The 23,403-nt window shown below is 39.7% G+C and overlaps 1 protein-coding gene and 1 long non-coding RNA gene across 7 annotated transcripts in view; both read right to left on the bottom strand.

The window, feature by feature from the left end:
* LOC135197882 (protein shisa-5-like) overlaps window positions 1–23,403 on the bottom strand; it is a 137,825-nt gene that overhangs the window by 34,255 nt on the left and 80,167 nt on the right. For all 6 annotated transcript variants that reach the window (XR_010310674.1, XM_064225088.1, XM_064225090.1 and 3 more), the window contains 2 exons: window positions 19,205–19,332; window positions 18,311–18,523 (listed from right to left, as the gene is read on the bottom strand). Coding sequence is in view for 5 of the 6 variants with exons in the window: in XM_064225088.1 (XP_064081158.1) it covers window positions 18,311–18,523; window positions 19,205–19,332 (341 nt within the window). In the remaining variant the exon portion in view is untranslated. The remainder of the gene's footprint in view (window positions 1–18,310; window positions 18,524–19,204; window positions 19,333–23,403) is intronic.
* Window positions 7–7,755, bottom strand: LOC135197884 (uncharacterized). The gene is made up of 3 exons (XR_010310675.1): window positions 7,485–7,755; window positions 3,258–7,389; window positions 7–2,985 (listed from the first exon to the last, which is right to left on the bottom strand). It is a non-coding gene; the product is annotated as an uncharacterized LOC135197884 (long non-coding RNA).

The raw sequence follows: 23,403 nt of genomic DNA, 5'->3' as shown, positions 1-23,403 counted from the left end.
TGGAAATTGAAAACTACATAAATAAAAAATCTACAACCTGCAAAAGCCTCAAAAACCACAGGATAGCTTTTGCTACATCGTATCAAATTTGCTATTTTTCAACCGGAATAATAGGGGTTCTAATCCCATAAAACATTACGGTGGCAGTTTTTAAAGGAAAAGCCATTAGATCCAGATCTGGTGTTACCTTGACTGAATGAAAATCCAAAAGTACTCTTTTTGTGGACACCCAACAGGATCTTCATAAAAGGGGAATGCATCAGCTACCCACAGTTATTGGGTTACTACAATCATTCTTAAAGATTGTCCACTCTTACCTTGGATACCAACATGCCATTAGAAGATTTATCTGTGTGAAGCACATTAACAATAAGTTTGAAGCCCCTAAATACAGGCCCCTATTGGAAGGGATAGTCAAACACACACGTCAACATAAAAGCAAGTTCCTCAAGTCCTTTTAATTGTGTTCAATACATTATGTAGCAATAGGCTTTTCTAGTGCCTGATCAATCCAACACTGATTTCTAAAAGGCTGATGCTGAAGACCTACATTAAGTTAGTACTAAAATGAATACTACCCATATTAGAACCTTTAAAGGTAGTGAAAATAAATACTTATACATAATTATACCAGTAGTAATAGGCTTAGGTTTAATAATACATTAAAGAAACTAAGGAATTCAACAATTTTTGCCTGTCCACGGATAATTTCCTAAGTTCCAGTAACATCTCAAAGCCAAGTCAATTGGGTGAGCAGCAAACAGCAGAAAATGAAATCCATATCTTCCAAATTTTTCTTCTTCTTCTTCCCAGCTTTATCCCTATTCAGGGATGCCGTTTTTAAAGTCTCTTTTCCATCTACCTCTGTCCTGTGTCATTTCCTCCCATACTCCCTTCTCCCTCATATCATTTCTAATGCAATCTCTCCACCTGGTCTTAGGTCTTCCTCTCCTTCGTGTTCCATCCACCTCCATGTCCATCACTTCTCTTGCCATGGGTTGCTCTTCTCTTCTCATCAGGTGGCCATACCATCTTAACCTTGCCTCTTGCACTTTCTTGGATGCTTCAGTGACCTTTACTGTACCCCTAATATGTTAATTTCTAACCCTGTCCTTTTTGGTTACTCCACTCATCCACGTAAGCATCCTCTTCTTGGTTACGTCCACCTTTCTGCCCTCTGTTTCCTTTAGTGGTGCTGCTTTCAATCCATATGTCATTGCTAGTCTGACCACTGCCTTGTGCACTCTGCCCTTTAATCTTATAGGGACTTTCGTATCACATATGACACCAGACACCTTCCTCCAGTTGTTCCAGCCACACTGAATCCGGTTGTAAATTTCCTCTTCCATGTCATATATTCACTCTTTTTCCTGCTTTTCGCTGGTTGCCATCCAATTCGGTTGTCATACATTGTCTTTTTCCTGCTTTTCCTTAAACCTCTACTCTCCAAGGCATATCTCCATCTTTCAAGCTTCCCCTCCAGCTCTTCCCTGTTCTTGGCTACCAAGACTATGTCATCTGCATAGAGCAGACATCATGTAGGCTCCTCCCTGACACCCTCTGTTAACACATCCAAGACAATGTTAAACAGAAGTCGGCTCAGAGCAGATCCCTGATGTAGCCCGACTCAAACTTGGAAATTTTCTGTTCTTCCAACTGTAGATCTGACGCTGGTCTGTACATTTCTATACATTTCCTGATCATTCTGACATACTTCTCCATCACTCCTCTCTCCCTGAGACATCACCATATTTCCTGACGTGGTACTCTGTCATATGCCTTCTCAAGGTCTATAAAGGCCATATGCAAGACCTTTTACTTCTCTCTGTACTTTTCCATAATTGTGTCTGAGCAAAAATACCATTCACAGTACTGAGCCCCTTCATGAATCCTAGTTGCTGTCTACAAATGAAAACTTGCCGTAATCTTTCAAATACATTAAGTGTATGTGACATGATCTTTATTCCTCTGTAATTTTCACAACACTGAATGTCCCCTTTCTCTTTGAATATTGGGATTAATATACTTTCTCTCCATTTTTCGGGTATCGTCCCACTTTCCATACCTTTTTCATTAACTGCCACAATATGTCAATTCCTTCCTCATCAAGAGCCTTCCAGGCTTCTGCAGGTATGCCATCCGGTCTCACTGCTTTACTATTTTTCATCTTTCCCAGTGTCACTCTAACCTCAGCTCTTGTTATTTCTGTGACTGGTTCACAATTTGTGTGTCCATCTCCTCTTAGAAGTCTTTCATTTTCTTCATTCAATAAGGCCTCAAAATATTCTTCCCATCTCCTTATTATGTCTCTCATTTCTTAATCTGTCTTATGTGTCTTATATCCTTGATACTCTTATTTCTCGTTTGCGCAAATGCCAGGCCAAAATCAAACCCACACTAGATCTTACAAATGCCAGGTCAAAATCAATCCATCTCCAGATCTTGCAAATGCCAGCTATTAGAAAAGACTAGATTATTTTTATTTGCCTTTTGTAAATTTATATCAGCCTTGTTTTTCTAGGTTTAATTACTACTTTTTAAGAACCATTTTGTGGCAGAATAGCCTTTGTTTTGTATGAGTATTTGTTTATATTATTTTTGAAGTTTTAAGTGCCCGTTGTCTAGTCATTTAAAGTGCTTAGCGTAACGTGTTTAATTTAACGTTACTCATTGTGGTTAGGCGCCTCCTCCCAGTTTGTTTATATTATCAAACTATCACTTTAATGACCATTTTTCTTTTTTTTACAAGTGTTTATGAACGCATCTTGGTGATGTCTGAACGTTGGTGCTCGGACAGATTTCAGTTCGGGCTTGAGCACTCCCCTGATATTATTCTTTGAGCAGCATACTAATTTGGATATTGGATGACGATTATTTGGCCGTTTATTTGGACAACAATTTTTGGATTATGCTTTGAACCCTCACCTTGGTCTATTTTCTGCAGGTTCTCTAGTCACCTGCGACTCGAGTGTCTCCTGCCTCGACCTGCGGCTTGGGAGGTACCTTCTCAATACTGAGGTTCATCTGGTGCTCCTGGTCACCTGGTGCTTGAAGCCATTTCCTGCCTTTCCCTGATGAGGAGGAATTCCCAGGGAACTGGTGTCGTCGCTTTCCCCTGGCACTATCGTGAATTTACCTGCCTCTTCTGCGTCTCCGATCAGCCGCTGTAGTTTTGGGAGCTTGCTAGCTCGTGAGATGTCCTGTAGGGAGGCTGACGTTCTCTAGTCACCTGCGACTCGAGTGTCTCCTGCCTCGACCTGCGGCTTGGGTACTTCAATACGAGGTTCATAGGTGCTCCTGTCACCTGTGACTTGAGCCATTCCTGCCTTTCCCTGACGAGGAGGAATTCCCAGGGAACTGGTGTCGTCGCTTTCCCCTGGCACTATCGTGAATTTACCTGCCTCTTCTGCGTCTCCAATCAGCCGCTGTAGTTTTGGGAGCTTGCTAGCTCATGAGATGTCCTGTAGGGAGGCTGACGCCAGGTAAGACAGAGTATCTCTGGTTTTCGTTTGGGATCGCCTTCCCTTTATGGTTATACTATGACGTTCAGGACCTGCCCTGATAGCTGTTTTGGTGTGTGGATCATAGCCATGGTTTTGTCTCTCCTCTGATGCATCCACTGATGGAACTATACATCATTTGTATTATCTAATATATATATATATCTATATTTCGTCATACTTATGCTGTGACTTTATAACATCACCCGACAGGTCTTTGTCTCTAGACAAGGTTTCACTTATTTAGCTTTGTGGTAATAGGTGGGACTTAGAATTGTTTTCTTGTTTTACTTACTCTGCCTTCCTTCTCCCTTTGAATTAGTATTAGGGTAATTTTTGGTCCGGCCAGCAAAATTGTTGGATCTAAACAAGTCAATTATTAGGTCTGGCCAGCAAAAGTGTTGGATCTAAAAAAAATCAATTATTAATAACTGTCATATCCCCTTTCTTTGATAGGACTTAGCTTTTTAATTTTAGGGAATCCAGTGTGATTCTAAGGACTTGTATTTTTCCTTCCTTGTTATTGAGTACGTAATTATTATGGTATTTGTTACATCCAACAAGGCTGATTTAAATTTTATATTTATTAAGTATTAAATATTGTTAAGTTTTCTTGGGTGTTTGCTTCCACTGACCTTTAGCACTGAGTTACATTTATTACTGACATCTTTATAATTTAAGAACTTGCATAATAACCCTGAGGGTTGTAACACTAGCTCAAAATAATACCCACTCCAGATCTTGCAAATGCCAGCTCAAAATCAAACCTAGAGTTGATAATCAAAGGTCGACACCATAAGTGCCATTCTCTCTTCTTACCTTTGGAAAAGGGGCATTAAAGAACAGAATGGACTTTCTTAGAAGTTAAGGTAAAATTTAAGTCTTCCACAAATAGCCAAAGATATACTCATGAACTACAAATTAGCATGGCACATCTGAAGGACCAAATAGAGTAGAATGCTCATTTATGAACGATGGCAGTACAGTCATGAAAGAAGTGGAACTCTGAAAGAGTGGTTTCATTCACAGGTCATCTTAGAAGACTCACGGCATTCATTGTACATCTTCATGGATAAACTTGAATTTACAAATCTGTGGCCAAAATTTTATTAATATCCAAACAAACTGAAGCCAAGATTTGCTTAATACTCAAGAAAGTTGGAAACTAATTATGAAGGAAAGAAAAAATATGTAAGCTACTGATCTGTGTATATTCAAAATCATACCATGTTAGGCTTCAAGACATGAGGGAAGCAAACTAACTGAAGCCCTTTTCAAATTAAAAGGACAATCAGAGCAAGAATTTCACAGCTTGAAGGCACAATGAAACACTGATTTCTTGCATTCAATTTCTGATTAAAACTGAGGAGGAATAAAGAAATTGGTAATAAAGTACAATAAACAAAGCAATGAAAAATAATTGGATATGAAATACAATCAAACCTGAACCAATGAGACAACTGCAATTCAGTATCTTCTTTACCATTTTGTAACTACATATCCAAGGTAGTTCTAATACAAATGGCAGTCTTATTCTTGGTACCCAGGCAATGTAGATAAGTGTTAATAGTAATAAATTATTCAGTCTAGTAACATTGTTCTTAACGTTCCAGACTTATGCCACTATAGCAAAGCTTTCCAACAGATAACGAGGGGGAAAATTGGCATGTTAAGCATGCATGAAAGAGTAGTGCACATAAAAATAGATATTGCACATAAAATAAATCATAAAGTGTCAATTCTTAGTCAATCTAATCTACTCTTGAAATGGGTGGTGCTATTCACAACTTTAGCTGTTCATCTGTTCCAAAAGGAGTCTATCTGTTATATGAGGAAATACCCATGGTGGCTAATGTTGTACATTCTTTCTACTGGATTTAGTCTGATTACTGAAGCTAAATATTTTGAAAATCTTAGATTATTTGTATTGACTGACTTCATAATTAATGCTTTTCTAAAGTACAAAATGACGCACTCTACACGCCTTAAGACATTCTTGGTGTCTGACTGATCTGGTTGAGTTTGGCTGCTTTGCCTGATGGCATCTAATCTAAGCCTTCTTCTGAGATGGCAACCTAGGACAGCATATACTGAGTGGGACTTAACTAGGAAATATCATAAGATTAGTAATGCTTCCTCTTCCTAATAGTAATATTTTCTCCTCTTCCAAGTAATAAATTCTCATTCAATATCCTTAAAGGTCAGTCATTCGTGTAGATAATAAAAAGCCAAGGACCAAGCATAGAAGCAAATGTCTCAACAGCCAGTGTGTTAAGAATCATACAGGCACCAGCTAGTGCCACAAACGCAGCTAAGGACTGTCATTAAGCCAAATGTTCCAAAGTTGTCCTTTAAATTGAAGTTGAGTACATACATCACACACCAGATCTGGAGCTAATTGGTTTTACTCAAAACCTGACAGACTTACTACCAAAAAACTCAATTTTAGATAATTTGTATCAAACAAGCAAATTAATAACTTAATAAAACATACCAGCCAAAACATTGTATTGCAATTAAGACAAAATAGTCTGATATAAATATAAACCAGAACCATAGATAAGAGGCACATACAACTGCACTTTTACCCATAAAAATTTAGCCATTTATATACAATCTACAAACACTACTTCAAATATCTACTTTCAATAAAATAACTCAATACCATGACAACTATGCTACATTTCATGGGAAAAGTTTTTGACTAAACTGAAAGCCCCCCTTTTTCCTTAACCTGCTACAATACATGACCAGGGTTACCAAAGACTATTTTACCACCTTTATAATCAAATAAAAAAAAAAAGCACACAAATACCAAAGCAACCTTGCTTTAACCGACTAATTTGTGGTCAATGATTTCTGAAACCTTAACACACCCTTGATAACTGTCTCATCCTTTTCAGTATTATGCGCCGATCTCACACAGTAAATTTTCAACTGAACACAGCCACACACTTCAAAATAAAAAAGCATTTCTCCTAATACGGTTTGTTTATACTAGAGACAGGTAGTATTTAATTATATTTTTCTAAGGTGCAGGAATTGCAACAAAAATCACACGGCCTAAAACAAATGCAGGTCGTGACATATAACCAAAGATTTCACATTAGTTATCCACTAAAGTTTTCTTTTGCAGCAACAGTAACCAGATAACAGGAAATGAAAGCCCTTGATATACTGAGAAAGGGATACCAAACCCTTAACCTAAATGAGAAATTAATAATGAGCATTGCATTACATATAGACTGTATAATCATTGTACATGAATCCATAAACGTTTATATACACAAATGAAAATATAGCCACGTCTGCATTCCAGGATTACACATCGAGTCCTCCTTCGAGGGCAAGTTTGTATGAATTTCAACCTTTGAAGTTGCCATTAAAAGATATTTTCACTGACTAATTCCATGAATTATGACTAATTCCATGAATTATCAGTTCTTTGATCATGTAACCACTTGCTTAAGAGAACCTATACTGAATGATAAAACTTTGACAGGGGCATTTTGTTCAGGAATGTCACCACAAAAACATAGCCTCCAATGCCACCTGACAGTTATCAAAACTACTATTTCCTTTACTTATATTGTATGCCACATGTACTCCATCTCCTTACATATACTGAAAACATTTTTGAATAAGCAAAGTTAGTTCACAGAACATTCACTGTTATCTTTATCACAAAGGGTCTCTGTCAGCCTCCCTTCAAATAGTTTAACCTCCAGTCTCCCTTCTCATAGTTCCCCTTCCCATGGTTTTACTTAGTTTCCCTTCTCATAGTTTTACCTTCCATCTCCCTTCTCATAATTTTACCTTTTCCCTTCTCATAGTTTTACCTTCCATCTCCCTTCTCATAATTTTACCTTTTCCCTTCTCATAGTTTTACCTTCATCTCCTTCTCATCAATTTTACTTTTCCTTCTATTAGTTTTACCTTCCACTCCCTTCTCATATTTTACCTTTTCCCTTCTCATAGTTTTACCTTCCATCTCCCTTCTCATAATTTTACCTTTTCCCTTCTCATAGTTTTACCTTCCATCTCCCTTCTCATAATTTTACCTTTTCCCTTCTCATAGTTTTACCTTCCATCTCCCTTCTCATAATTTTACCTTTTCCCTTCTCATAGTTTTACCTTCCATCTCCCTTCTCATAATTTTACCTTTTCCCTTCTCATAATTTTACCTTTTCCCTTCTCATAGTTTTACCTTCCATCTCCCTTCTCATAATTTTACTTACCTTTTCCCTTCTCATAGTTTTACCTTCCATCTCAACTCTCATTATCGAGTGTGCCCTAAGCTGACACTTGTGTACTATTTTCCTTGGGGTTGTGATAAGATGTATCCAGGCCATTTGCATCTCACTTTCATCTTTATCTCATCTACATATGGAACTTCTGTATTTTTCTTATGGTATCATTTGTCACTATCCTGCCCTCTGACTTTTAATATTCTCTTGCTTTTTTCTCAACATCACAAAATCTTTTAGACAGTTTCATTATCATACCATGATTCTTGTGAATACAGCAATACAAATTGTACTAAACTTTTATATAACTTTACTTCCAAATGCAATTTGATTTTCTTAAATTGCATTTCAACCAGGTCATTGTTTGATTTGCCTTTTTTGGATATCACTGTTCCTACATACTGTACTTGAAAGACTTCACCTCAAATCGTGTCTCCATCTAGTATCTTACCCATGAAACCTGAAGATATTATGTCTGGGAATTAATTTTTATGATTAAAAAGAAATATAATTCTAAAAGTTAACTTACGCTATTTCCTATGATTAAGAGATTAAGAGGAAATTTAAAATGCTGTAACTCAAAATATATGATATTTACCATAAAAACTCTCATCTCATTGTCTTAATTTTAATTTCCAAACTTGTAAAAAGAAAAAAAAAAAAATTTTTTTTACATCCTGAAAGATTAGTATTTTGAGAATTTTCTAAGGATGATTTTATTACCAAGTTTTTAAAATTCATAAAATAAACCAAATAAATTGTAATCGAGATTTGTGATAATTCCATTTCACTCATAAAAAATAATTACACAGTAGCAAAGATAGATTTTAAAATGTCCTAATTTTTCTAGTCTAATGATATCAGCCCTTGGGTACTGATTGTTTTAGAAGCTTAAATGAATATATACAAGGTCCTTCACAGCCAGCACAAATTACTTATAGCCCTAAGATACCTGCAGGAAAATCCTCTTCTCTCATTTAAGGAAGTTAAAAAAATAAAATTTAAATATGATGCAACAAATAAAAGCTGTTTAATATGGATTATAATAAAAATTCAAAGGTTATAAATTTAAAATACTGTTTACAGTACTAGGATCAATTATTTCTATCAAATTATATAGCTGATTTAGCTCATGATAATGAAAAATTTGAAAGAAATGCTTCTTTTTAATTTCTAAATCATACAGTTTATTTCTTAACAGCTTAGTAATGCTTCAATGATTCTGTGGCACTAAACATGATTAAAAGCTAACTTATGTCAATAAATTTTGCCAAGCCTATGGTACTTCAAGCAGATTTAGGTTAGATTAGGTTAGGTCAAACTGGGAAGTCCAAACAAGGTCTTCTGCCAATTAGTCAGGAATAGTCGATCACTTAATTCAGTACAACATACAAAATGAAGGTGCCATTACTTATGAACTACTTGCTCAAATATCAAACTTAGAATTACATCAGCCCCATTTCCTATTAGGACATTCAAAATGTACAGTAATGCCTCACACTACTTCATTAATTTGTTTCCAGAAATGTGACATGAACTGAAAAACAGCCTAGGTAGGATAAACTTTAAAATGTGACCTAAACATCCTATAAACCTCTCTAAGCAAACCCACTAATACAAGTATACTATCCAATAGGTCATTTGTTTGTTACACATTTTGCTGTCTTTTGAATAAAAATAAACTTATGCATATTAAGTACCAAAAATAAAGAAAACCAGAAGAAAATTACAAGTACAGGCAATACCTGGTTTTAGGTGCTTGTGATTTATGCCATCATAACGCACATAGTTCCGGTTATATAGTCATGGCACTATATCATACCTAACAGAGGCATCATTAACCGGATAAATCCGAGTTTCAGTTAATGGTGTTTTTTGCTTATCAGCACCCTGCTGAGAACGGAACCTTGGTGATAACCGGGAACTGCCTGTACATAGCTCTGGACTACTGCACACCTCTGTACCTACCTGATGGGTGACGCTGATGTGCTCTTAAGGACAGGAAGAGGGAAGGAGCTATGGTGGCTGCAATGTTTTTACCATTTTATGGTAGAAAATGGATCACACATGCAAGCACGTTTGAATTCACTGTCAAGAGCTGATGATGCCATGTGGCCAAACACTGAACTCAAACGCCACATACTATGACACTTTTTATATTTTGGACTTTTATTGTGAGTACTTATTAATTTACAGGTATATTCTGTATATTCTAACATTTGCTATTATGTATATATGATTTGACACTTTCCTATTGATTCTTGTAATTTTATGACCAATGAATTATGCTTGTAGTACCACTGTACAGTAAATATAGATGAAAATCATGTGAATAAGATCAAGTTCACCTTTAAGCTTTTAATAAAAAAATGTTATACTGCATGTCCTTATGTATATTTTATGTATATTAATATTTATGTTATTTTGCATTATTTTATTGTTTTCTGTTTGTTCATAAGCAAACAAACCTTCGGTCTTAACAACAGGATAATTTCTAACGCCTAGCTGGATCCAGTTAAAAAAGATGAAAGCGAGGAATCTTGTGATATCTGGCAATGCATGCGTAGATTGGGTGAAAAGTGGTCAAGGACCACTCACCTACACAACCGCGTCAAGTCTTTTCTTTAACCGCCTGGGCGAGAGTTATGATTAACCTCTCTTGGCCTTTACCCGGTTCATTGCCCATTTCGCTTGTGTTTAGTGTGTGTGTGTGTTTGGCTGATATTATGGCTGCTGCTGCTCCTTCTCGGCCTCGTCAACGTGTGTGGCCTGGATTTCCAGGTTTTCTGTGTTCTTGTTTTTTGGCTTCGGCGGCGACTGATCCCCACATCACGTGTAGTAGGTGCTGTTCTAATTTTTGTACTAAAACGAATCCTTGCACGGAATGCCGGGCATGGCCTAAAGAACAGTGGAAAACATTTTATAGCTAAAGAGAGCATCTGAGGGTTTCGACTCTTCCTACTTAGGAAGGTTTTTCGCCTCTTCCAGATGCTTCGTCTCCTGCATTATTTACCCCCCATAATAGCATTGTTCCTGTGTCTCCTTCCTTTTCTTCCATTGATTTGTCGCTGGAAGTAACGGGAGGCCACCAGGCTGATTTTTGTAATGTCGCCCCTTCTTTTTTGGGAATTAATTTGATTCCCAGCAAGAGGGAGGCTTTTTCATTATTCTCATTTATTCCAGAATTGGAGGCGTCCAAGATGGCGTCGATTTAGAAGACGCTCGGGATAGGGGGTCCCCCGTCCTTGGAGGGGTTGCTAACGCACTTTATGCAGGCTCGCTAACCCCCTCCTGAGGCTGACCAGGCCCTCCCCTTCCTCCCAGCCTAGTCTACTAGGGTAGCCGAGGTCAACCATCTTGTATTGCTCTGCCAGTGACTGTTGCCGCTCCTTCGAGTTGGAGGGAAGCCGTGGCGTCAGCCCTGTTGATGACATCACGTGATCCATCATTGTGGATTCCTCTGCCAGTGGCGTCTGATTCCCCTTCACACCAAGGGGAAGCTGTGACATCATCACCACTTGTGACATCACTCCCATCACCACTTGTGACATCACTCCCATTGATGACGTCACTTCCAGTTGTCTCCTCTGCACTGCCTCTCTAAGCTGTGATGTCATCTCTGCTGCCCAGTTTGCTACATCTCCCTTCCATGTCATCGGAGCCTTCTCTTGCAGATCAGTCTGAGGTTATATGCCAGGCAGTGCTTAAGAGGTTGAACTCTGTTTTGGATGATAAGTTGGCTGCCTTGTCGGTTGGGAGGACTGGAAGGAAACGTGTTGCTTCGTCCCCACCTCCTGCAAAGAGAATGCATAAGAAACCAGTGCTGTCTTCCTCTCCCTTTTCCACCCCCTATGCCACCTCGGCGTATCAAGCGTTGGAAGGCTAAGGACTTTGCTTTTTCTTTGCCTACGAGGGAGGAACAAAGCAGACGTGTTCTCGTGAGTGTTGGTGCTTCAGAGTGTGTTAGTTTATCTTCCCTTGTGCAATCTGCAGTGGCTGCTTCGTCCTCTGCATCAAATCGCGGGCATGTTGCAACCTCCCCCGTACGTACACATCATGAGCGTGTTGCAACCTCCCCCGTCCATGCACATTGTGAGTGTGTTGCAACCTCCCCTGTCTGTGCACGATGCAAGTTCTCCTTCTTCTCCAGTGCCTATTCATCGCTGTAAGGATCTCAAGGCGCCTGTCAAGAGGTAGAAGGTGGTGGGCGCAGTCGGTGCAGCAGGAGTGTTTGCCTGCCCCTCTCACTGGTGCTTCCAAGAGTTTGACTCTGGGGTATTCTCCTTCGATCTTGAGTGTTCAGGATTCCTCTCCAACTCACGTTCATATGTCTGCCACACCCATGACCATTCACGGACATGTTAATGAGTCATCTGTTGTAGGAGTATGTAGTGATGTTCCTAGTGTTATAGTGGGTTTGTCTCGGGAGCAGACGCATGGACCCAGCCCAGACAGGTAGTTGGTATTTCGGACTGTTTGGCCGCTGATCCTTCCGTTAATTTTAATGGGGAAGGTGCCTTAGAGAAGCCTACACATTCTTCTCATCGTCGGTCTCCTTGCTGGAGCAGGAGGAGGGAGACACGCATGAGTTTTTGTCTTCCTTTTCGGAAGTTGTTGATCTCATTCGTGGGTTCAACAATTTGGAAAGTAGGACTCAGGCTCAGTTGTCTTACACTCCTTCTTGCTTGGAAGCCTTGGTGGGAGCTACACAGGATCCCAAATCATCTCTTCAGCTTCCCTTCTCGGGCACGTCCAGTCAGTCTTGTATAAGGTTAACGCCTCTGTTTCGGACCGTGATGGTTCGCTTCACCCTAGGGGCTGTGCCAAGCTACTACCCCCTGCCTCTCACGAGACATAGGAAGTACTATGCTATGAACACTGCATTTTTGACATTGCGCCATCTTAACCCTGATGTCATTCGCCTGAAGCCAGGATTGACTTTGGAACAGGTGAGGTCGGTGGGTCAGTCCTTGTCTCCACAAAATGCCTCAGCACTTGAATCAACGGCAGCCTCCATGTTGCAGACAGTTTCTTGGCTGGACTTCTGGTCTGTGGGCATTGCCAAGAAAGATAGCTTCTGACAGGTCCCCAGAAGGGTTGGTGAATGCATCCTCGCTTGCCAGTCTGTTGCAGTCCAGAGGCAATGCGTTTTCATATATGGCTCACCTCAGTGTTAATTTATGGGTTAACCTTCTTCTGATTAGAAGAGATGCGGCTTTGTCTAGGATGGAGAGATCAGTTGACACCGAGTCCTTGCTGGCACTGAGGAATGGAGATCTGTTGGAGACCCAATATTTGTTTCCTTGGACTGAGCTCGAGAATACGATAGACCAGCGCCAGGCTGACACCAAAGACAGACTGGTTGCACCAGACTGTGTCTAAGTCGGAGTCTTGTCCTCGGAGACGTCCAGCTCCTCCTCCTCCCCCTGTCCAGCAGCAGTCAAGAAGATTGTTGCCTGGTAGGCTGTTGAGGAATTCGATTTTGGCAAGGCCTTCCCATTTGTGTCAGCCTAGGTCAGACGATCAACGTCCCTTTCGCTCTCGTTCCTATAGCCAAGAAGGGGTCCCAAGGGCAGAGGTAAAGGTTAGGCACCTCTCCCTCTCCTGCGCCACGGGTGGGGGGATGCCTGGCGGGCCATTGGGCCAAGTGGCAGGGTTATGGGGTGGAGAAGTGGGTGGTAGATGTCCTTGGGGTGGGTTACCTACTGCTATTCGACTTCTCTCCTCCACTGGCAGACTAGCAGCAGCTCAGGAAGGCATATCCACCAGACTCTCTGAAGTGCTTGGCTCTTTGGGAGGAAGTGCAGAAAATGCTGGACAAGGATGCAATAAAGGAAGTGGTGTGTCCGCCTCCAGGCTTTTACAGTCACATCTTGGTGCCCAAGGCGTCGGGAGGATGGAGACCTGTGATCGACTTATCCACCTTGAATCACTTCATCAGGAAGACGGGGTTCAAGATGGAGACCCTGCGTTCGGTGTTGGCAGCCGTGAGGAAAGGCGACTCCATGTTGTCGACTGACTTAAGGGACGCATACTTCCAAATCCCTGTTCATCCCACGTCCAGGAAGTTCCTTCGCTTCTCTCTTGAAGATAAGGTCTTCGAGTTCAGAGTCCTATGCTTCGGGCTGACAACAGCCCCTCAAGTGTTCACAAGGGTCTTCTCTCTCGTATCAAGTTGGGCCCATGCTCAGGGGATCCGTTTGCTGAGGTACCTCAACGATTGGTTGGTCTTGGCAGTTTCCAGGGTAAAGCTGCTGCAGGACAGGGATTGTCTACTTCGGTTCTGTCTGGAACTGGGCATTGTAGTCAATCAGGAAAAGTCGAAACTCATACCCAGTCAAAGGATTCTCTACCTGGGCATGGTCATCGATACGACAGTGGTAAAAGTTTTCCCGTCGGATCAGAGATTGGAAAAGTTGCGAGTGGTGACGCTCGACTTCCTGTCGGAACCACATCAGTCAGCTCATCAGTGGCAGTTTCTTATGGGAGTGTTGTCTTCCCTGGAGACGCTGGTCCCTCATGGGCGTCTTCATCTTCGGTCTCTGCAATGGAGACTAGGGGAATTCTAGTCTCTGGCAGGAGACTCACCCCTGTTAAAGGTTCCTCTGTCTCTGGAAGTGAGAGAAGACCTTCGTTGGTGGTTGGACGACCAGAATCTTTTGAAGCGTGTCCCTCTGCGTTCTCTTCCACCAGACTTCCTTCTGTTCTCAGACGCCTCCCTCACAGGTTGGAGGGCTCATTTAGGCGGCCTCATCACTTCAGGCGTTTGGAGTTTGGAGGACAAGCAGCAACATATCAACGTCTTGGAGTTGAAGGCAGCCTTTCTGGGTCTGAAGGAGTTTCGGGAGAAAGTAGAATATCATTCTGTCGTTCTCATGTCGGACAACACCATGGTGGTAGCCATGGTGGTAGCCTATATGAACAAGCAGGGAGGCCTGGTTTCTCGTCAACTTCACACCTTGACCGTCGAGGTTTACCAGTGGGTGGTCAGCAATTCAGTACAGCTCTCAGCCAAGTATATCCCAGGCAAACGGAATGTGGTCGCAGACAAACTCAGTCGTTGGTATCAGATCCTAGGCACAGAGTGGTCCCTTCATCAAGTGGTAGCAGACAATCTTTTCCAAGTTTATGGGAGACCCATGCTGGACCTTTTTGCGACTCGCTTCATCAGGAAGCTGGAGATATTCTGTTCAGTGGTCCCAGATCCTTTAGCTTTAGCAGAGGACACATTCCAACATCCCTGGGACAACCTGGAGGTGTATGACTTCCCTACGTTTTGTTTGAGTTGTCATGTTCTGAACAGGGTAATGAGTTCACAGGGTCTCAGGATGATTTTGGTAGCTCCTCTGTGGCCTCAGGCAGAATGGTTCCCAGATCTGCTGTTGTTGTTGTCAGAGGTTCCGAGAGAGATTCCCCCTTGGCGACATCTCCTGTGTCAGCCCCACACGGAAAGGCTCCACCAGTCAGTAGAATCACGGTTGGTGGCTATCAACTATCTCCTCCGAGCGAGGGGCTTTTCTCAGAGAACAGCGGGGCATATGTCCAGCAGTCTCATTAAGTCAACCTCCACGGTTTACCAAGGCAAATGGGCGATCTACTGTGACTGGTGTCATAAACAGGGTTTTTCTCTACTCACAACCTCTATTCAGCGAATAGCAGACTTTTTAACCTTCCTCAGAGACAAGAAACGTTTGTCAATTTCTGCTATTAGAGGCTGAAGGGCGGCCCTGAGTTTGGTGTTACTCCTTAGAGGTATCGACATCTCCTCTTCCTGGGAACTTTCCTTGATAGTTAAGGGGTTTGAGCAGTCGAGTTCCCCTAGAGAGCTCAAGCCTCCGACGAGGGATGTTTCCTTGGTTCTCAAGAGCTTCACTAAGAGTCCACATGAGCCATTGTGTCGCTCATCTGACAAAAACTTGATGCTCAATACAGTTTTCCTTCTTGCTTTGGCATCTTCCAAGACGGTAAGAAAGCTCCACGGTCTGAGCTATGATGTGAAGCACACCAGGGGTTGGGGGTCGGTGTCCTTCGAATTTGTCCCAGAATTCGTGGGCAAGACCCAAAATCCCTCTGTGCACAATGACAGGTTCACTTAGCTTTCCATTCCATCACTGAATGACTCTGTGGGTGGTGATGCTCAAGAGCTTTTGTTGTGCCCTATCCGGGTCCTGTGTTGCTATCTTAAAAGGACTCGGCACCTTAAACCAGGCTGCTGCAGACTTTTTGTTAGCACAGGCCATACAAAGAAAAAGGTGTCTAAGAATACTATCTCTTTTTGAATACGGGAAGCCATCAGACAGGCATACTTGACACTTGATGATTCCACCACCACGACTGTGCAGGCTAGAGCGCATGACATTAGGGGTATTGGTCCCTCTCTGGCTTTCAAAAAGAACTTAGCTGTACATATAGTGCTGAGTGCTGGTACTTGGTTACGCCAGTCCACGTTCACCTCTTTTTATCTTAAGGATGTTGCCCACAGATCTGCGGATACATTTTCCCTGGGTCCTGTGGTGGCTCCCCAACAGGTTGTGTAAGTCATAGTTGCCTTTAATAGGGCACTTTTGTATCTTACCTAGGATGATTGTGTGGATGAGAGAATGAATGAGTTGGCTGGTGTCCTTCTTTCTCTTGTACCTTTCCTTCTTCCTTAGGGCGGGTTAAGGAATAGACACGTCATTCGCTGGACTGGTCTGATACAGGTGAGTAAGGTAGTCATACTGATTGTGTGGTCACTTTAATATACAAATATCATACCCTCTATTCGGTAGCATATGCTCCACTCCAAGGAGGTGTTGGGAGTAGTACAAACCCTGGTGTATTGGTTTGCTATTGGACAGTCAAACTTTCTCTTTGGTTCCCTATACAATGGTTCTCCCATATATCATTGTACATCACTCAGGGTCTGAGTACAGTGGACCCCCCGTATTCGCGTTCACCAGATTCGCGGACTCACACATTCGCGGATTTCTCTTGGGAACGTTTCCCTGCATTATTCGCGGAAAATTCGCGCATTCGCGGTATTTTTCTATGATAAATATCCACAAATTCCTGTTTTTTTTGATGAATTTCATCATAAAATGCACTTTTTGTGATAAAACTATTAAAAAAACCATGTATGAAAATTTTTAGTGGGTTTTCTTGAGTTTTAACTAACAAAATAGGCTGTTTTTAGCATTTTTATAGGGGTTCCAAACATTCGCGGGTTCTAACTATTCAAGGGGGGGTTTGGTACACATCCCCCGCGAATACGGGGGGACCACTGTAGTTAGATATCAATTTACCTAGCTTCTCAACAGGCTTCAGTCCCTCTCCAGAAGTAATTTCTTCTGGAAGCTGGACTGGTGGTTAGGCCCCCAGTCGGTTTAGGATGTCATGTACCTCCCTCCAAGTATGAGTCTATCCTATTGTTAAGACCGAAAGTTAGTTCGCATATGAACAATGACAAATTTTCCAAGACCATTTGTATTTTCCATAGCTACAAACCTGAGGTCTGAACATTATACTGCCCGCCTCTAGCCGCCCCTCTGTGTGTTAAGACATCCTGAGATGGGAAAGACTGACGCAGTAGCGTAGGCGAGTGGTCCTTGACCACTCTTCACCCAATCTACACATGCATTGCTAGATATCACAAGATTCCTTGCTTTCATCTGTTTTTTAACCGGATCCAGCTAGGCGCTAGAAATTATCCAATTGTTAAGACCTCAGGTTTGTAGCTATGAAAAATACAAACTGTCTTAGAAAATTTGTCATTTTTTTAGCATTTTAACATTTATTGCTAACCAACATAACAATAACAAATGTTGTACATATTTTCTGTTTTATTTTTAACAAAAACAGTCATGATATCAGAAATGGCCTGTGTCAAAGTGTTGTGACTGGAAGCATTACTATAGTTGCAAAACTGTGGTTTGTAGGCTTTTAATATAATACACCTATCCAAACTTGCACATTTCACAGAAACCGATGTACAAACAAAAATGAATACCAAGGTAAGCTACAAGCTATAGTAGCAAGCATGATAGAATACCCCAAAAAAGTTGAAAAGTTACACCATAAAATAAAAGTAACTGCCATCAACCTTCAAGATATAAAATCTAAAAGGAGAATTCAGTCAAACAAGGTTATATATACTGTATCAAAATAAACTTAAAAGATGAATTCGAAATAAGCATGCAATTGTGAAACTTGCTTACTACCAACTTTTTATGTCAATACATACATGGCAGATATTCTGTAAAAATTAGTTGAAATGTTTGCCCTAATTCTGCCAAATACAAAAATCCAGTTGTGGCATAACACCTCAGATAACACCTGTTATGCCAAGAACTTGATGGTTTAAGATTTGCTGATATTTACTAAAGCAAGAACCTGTGTGTGAAACAGGGACCACCACCAAGCTAATGCAAATTCACTGGTGATGAAAATACATTTTATGCATCAGGTCCATTTGGACGAGCTGTACCACAAACAGTCTATAAATGTAATTCAACTTCTTGTATCTTCAGAAGACTTGATAAAAGACACTAGTCAAAACTTCATGAAAAACAGAACTTAGCTTACCTGGGTACATAGCCGGTTGCGGTGCCTGAGGAGGATATGGTTGCTGGGGATATCCTCCTGGATAACCCTGAGCAGGAGGATATGGTTGAGGCTGAGGTGGATATGGCTGGGATGGATATGGCTGTGGGGGATATGGCTGCGGGCTTGCGTAAGGCTGCTGCACTGGTTGCATAGGTTGAAGGGGTTGCGTTACAGTCACATCAGCAGTGTTAGCTGTTGATAAAAATGAAAAATAGTGTTACCAAAGAAGCAAACATTTTATACAGTGTCCCCAAAGAAGCAAACATTTTACAGTGTCCCCAAAGAAGCAAACATTTTATACAGTCCCCCCCTCCAAACTACGAGTTATAAAACAATAACTAGTGCTGGCCTAGGAACATCTACTGACTTTTGGCTTTCAAAGCAACAACAGCAGTTTCTCAATTGTTAACTTTAAATTGCTCTAAGAATATTTCTATTCTAGTATAATGTAATGTCTTCTGTTCCAATTGCTCTAAGAATTATTTGTATTCTAGTATATTGTAATGTCTTCTGTTCCCAGTGTTCTGGGTTACGCTATAAAACACTAACTCCACTAGGAAATTTGGCAAGTACAGTACTAGTACTATATGGAACTTCAGGAAGCAATAGTACAAAGGTAGAGATTTTGGAGAAATATGGCTCAAGGAAAAATATATTTAGATGATGTTGATAGCAAGATTCATTTGGACAAGGATCATGTTCATACTAGTTTTCTTGGTTTCGTTCTCTCAAATTCTCATGCTTCTCAGCCACTAAATAAACATTACACTGAAATGTGATCTTCACAACTCAGTTGTTATAAACAAGCTTTGTGAAACACTGAATCATTAGTAATTAACATAAAAGAAAAAACTAAGTAAATAGAAAACTTACGGTTATGTACTGCACCCCTATTTCGTCGCTTGTGAAGAATACAGAATGGACAACAGCAGCAGCACACAATACATACTATAATTATAACCAAAATGAAAACTCCAATAACAGTCAAGATGGTAGGTAGCCTGTAAATAAAATGATAAAAATTAATATTCATGTACATTAAAGATTAGTTTTATCATAGAAAAGTTCAAGCAACAACAATTTTTAAATGATAATACAGACAAATTTTGTTATATCTAAGAATTCAAAAATGAAAAACCATGGTTTATAGCAAAAAAAACTAGATTGTGGGGTTTGTGTTAAATTATGCAATAAGGTTTCTTTACTGCTTACTCTTCCAGTGTTATTAATTTTAATTATAAAAACATCCCTTATAAAAAAAATTAATTTTATCAACACTGGCACTACAACTTAGGTTAGTCAATATTATATTAATAATGTTTTCAAGCAAGGCATTCTTTAGTGAGATAGTTGAGAAATGAGAGAGTATACTGAAAGGTAGCATGGTAAGTTCTCAGTTTTTAAGCACATGCAATCTATTTGATCTCCACCTCAATCATGCAAACATTTACTACTATAGCTCCCAGCAAATTCTGCCTTCCGTTCAAGCAGACTGCTTTATATCCAGAAATTTTCTCACCAACTTTAGGTACCTTTTTTTCATTCTTAGCACATATGTCAATTTGTTCACTCAATACTGTTCCCATCAGAATGCAAAGGTGTTATAACAACATTTATCACTTTCCTAGTATTGTACTAACTGAATTTAAACTCTTTATTCCAGCTATAAGCCATATAAAATAGATAAAGGTTTACTTGTATGTCCTACATATTATGTACGTATTTACAAGAGGGCTTTACAGAAAATATTTCATTATCATATTTTCACATTAGACTTTTTTTAATCTTGATACACAACATAATATAAAATTTATGAACTAGAAATCTTTTTTTTTCTTCAAATGAGATTACTCCATTTTTAAAATGGTGAACCTCTAAATAAATAAGTAATATTAAAAACTGTTCTAAGAAGACTATCATTTTTCTTATTTAGCTGATGGAACAAACTACTGTAACTGCATTTTTCCTTAAAAGTTTTTAAAATGTAGGAATACCAAATGTAACCTAATGTTAAGAAATACCACAGAACCTGTCAATATCCATAAAGTCTCAAATTATTATAACACATCAATGCATGTGACTTTTATGGGAGACATAAATCCATGAAGATCAAATGTAAACTTAATTACTACCCTGACATATATACCCACATAAAACTACTTAAGAATGCTTTGCTTCTGTAATAAACTGGACCTTTGACAGCAGACCATGTAAAAATAGAAACAGACCTAGTTGTCCCCATACTGTCTTTAGGGCAGAAATTATGTGCAAAATTCTGGGGAACAAGTAGTTATATGTCGACATCCATCTTAACTAATTTCTCAGACTTAGTACCAAACAAGCAAAAGGTTCTTTACCAGCCAGCATTTTGAATTTGTACATACATACACACACATGGGTCACCATCAATGGTGAAGCACTTATGCACCATGAAGTAGTGTACACTTAATTAACTTGCTTTTATTATCTTCCTTTGGGTGACATAAACCCACAATGTATATCTTAAGGGAATAAGTCCCTCTCTGATATATCAACCACCAAAGGGAACAAAAGAAATACTATAGAAAGTTTAAATAAAATGAGTATGTATAGATATTTACAATGCATACAAATGAGTATGTACAGTTATTTATTATACATACAAATGGAGTGCTAACCCACCAAGGGGGCTGGTTAGGAACAAACTGCCATCAGCTGAAAGGTATTCAATGGCACTGGTAAAAATTCTCAAATCTCACATGGTAAAAAGTTTTTAAAAGACCCAGGTTGCTAGACCTGTGGTAAAATAAGTCGACAAAATATAATGTTCCTGAAATGCAAGAACTTGGTTAACACTACAGAGGATCGATATGTTGTAAACCAGTACTAAAGGTAAACCAACACCCAAAGGAAAATCTCTTAAATTCTCAACAATGGAAAAGACTTCCACTGCAGCGTTGTAAAGCCTAGTTTTAACATTCTTGTAGTGGCTTAGAAAGGGGAGGGAGGAAAGCAATATGTATTAATCAAGAAGGAATTGTCCTGTGTTACTAACCAAAGTACAGTATTTACCTTATCTCCAGTAGTTTTGAAAGGCTCTTGATGTCTAATGAAACATGGTAAACATCCTATTAAATACTGGTTAATGAACTTCACTGATTCTGCCTCATGACAATCAGGAACTGTTTAACAATCAGACTTCTTACCACAGTAACTCAAAAAGGCTTTTTGAGTGCTCTATCTCTGTCATTCTTGTTAATTTCTCAATACCCAACCAAAAAATCTAACAGCCTCTACAAAGGAAAAAATAAGTTAAGCCTACAAAATCAAGCACATGCAAAAACAAAACTTACAGATATGCTTCAAGTATATTTTTTGACACCCACCATAACACAGAAATAATCTTGTCAACTAGGGAAAACAAAGCAGTAATCAGCTAAGATGCACTCTTAGTGAGCTAGTTAATATTTTTTCTTTCCTTATCATATATATACTAAGAAATCACAAGAGTAAGAATGTGATTTTGTTTATTACTAGTTGACGCCACTGGGAAAATCTAAAAAAGCGTACAAAATCAGGTACATGCAAAACCAAACTTACAGATGTGCTTTGGGTTAATTAAGTATGTACATTTTTTGACACCCACCATAACACAGAAATAATCTTGTCAATTAGGGAAAATTAAGCAGTAATCAGCTAAGATGCACTCTTAGTGAGCTAGTTAATATTTTTTCTTTCCTTATCATATACAGTGGTACCTCGAGATACGAAATTAATCCGTTCTGAGGCAGCCTTCGTATCATGAGCTTTTCATATCTTGGACCGCATTTTACATGTAAAATGGCTAATCCGTTCCAAGCCCTCCAGAAACACCCCAGTAAATTTCATAATAAAGCTAAATTGACCTATAAACAATGAAATACTACAACAATTTGGACCATTCAATACCTAACTTAATATGTACTGCTAATATACCTTTAAATAAAGTGTATTAGTGTACATGGTATACAAGAAATACTGTACGTGCATACGTACGTATGTAGTAAAATGTGGAAGCTTGCCTTTCAAGTGAGGCTATCTCCGAAAGTGGCGACAGAAGAGGACAAACGGCAGATACGTATGTACACTTAACTTTACGAAACACATAAAAAAATGTAAGGAAAACATAACCTAAACTTTACGAAACACATTAACAAAACTATAACACTTAACTTTACAAAAACTTAAAAACTTAAAAAAAAAAAAAAAAAAAAAAAAAAAAAAAAAAATTATTTTTACATTTTTTTCACTTTTTTATGCTTTGCTTTTTTTTTCTTTTTTTAATATACAAAATTTCAACTTCTTCACCACTTTCAACTTTGCTTTTTAGTATCACTTGGTTCTTCCTTTTTGCTTACTACTCTTACTAAAGGCCTCTTTAAAAAATAACTATCCAAGGAAGATTGCTTCTGCCTACTTTTGACAATGTTCCTGAAACGACTCGGGCAAACATCATCGAACTGTGCAAGCATACGACCTGTGTAAGCCTTTTCGGGATGTCTCTTCTCTATGAATGATTGCACCTTATGAAAAGCAGCTAGAGCATCCTTAATTTCTGCCATTGTCATAGTCGTCGTCGTCCTCTTCACCGCTGCTAGAGATCTCCTCTTGAACGACGTTATGTTGCATGGCCTCCAACTCCTTCAGGTCATCTGTCGTAAGCTCCTCTTGGTGCTCCTCGAGAAGGTCATTGATGTCGTCCTCGTCGACGACCAGCCCCATGGACTTGCCGAGTGCAACGATCTCGTCAAGATCTGGTTGCGAAACAGTTTCAGGATCGTCAAGTGTTCCTGAATCTGCAGCACCAGCTTCGCCCACGTCGAATCCCTCGAAGTTTCGGGCGAATACGGCATCAGGCCAGAGTTTCCTCCACGAGAAATTCAAGGTTCACCTCGAAACCTCCTGCCAAGCTTGGTCGACGAGTCGGATGCATATGACGATGTCGAAATGCTCCTTCCAAAATTCACGCAAGGTGAGGTTTGTGGTATCGGTGATGTTGAAACATCCCTTGAAAAGATGTTTCGTATACAGCTTCTTGAAGTTCGATATCACTT

Source organism: Macrobrachium nipponense, chromosome 21 (assembly GCF_015104395.2).
Source record: "Macrobrachium nipponense isolate FS-2020 chromosome 21, ASM1510439v2, whole genome shotgun sequence".
Classification (NCBI taxonomy): domain Eukaryota; kingdom Metazoa; phylum Arthropoda; class Malacostraca; order Decapoda; family Palaemonidae; genus Macrobrachium; species Macrobrachium nipponense.
This window is presented reverse-complemented; position numbering and strand designations above follow the sequence as displayed.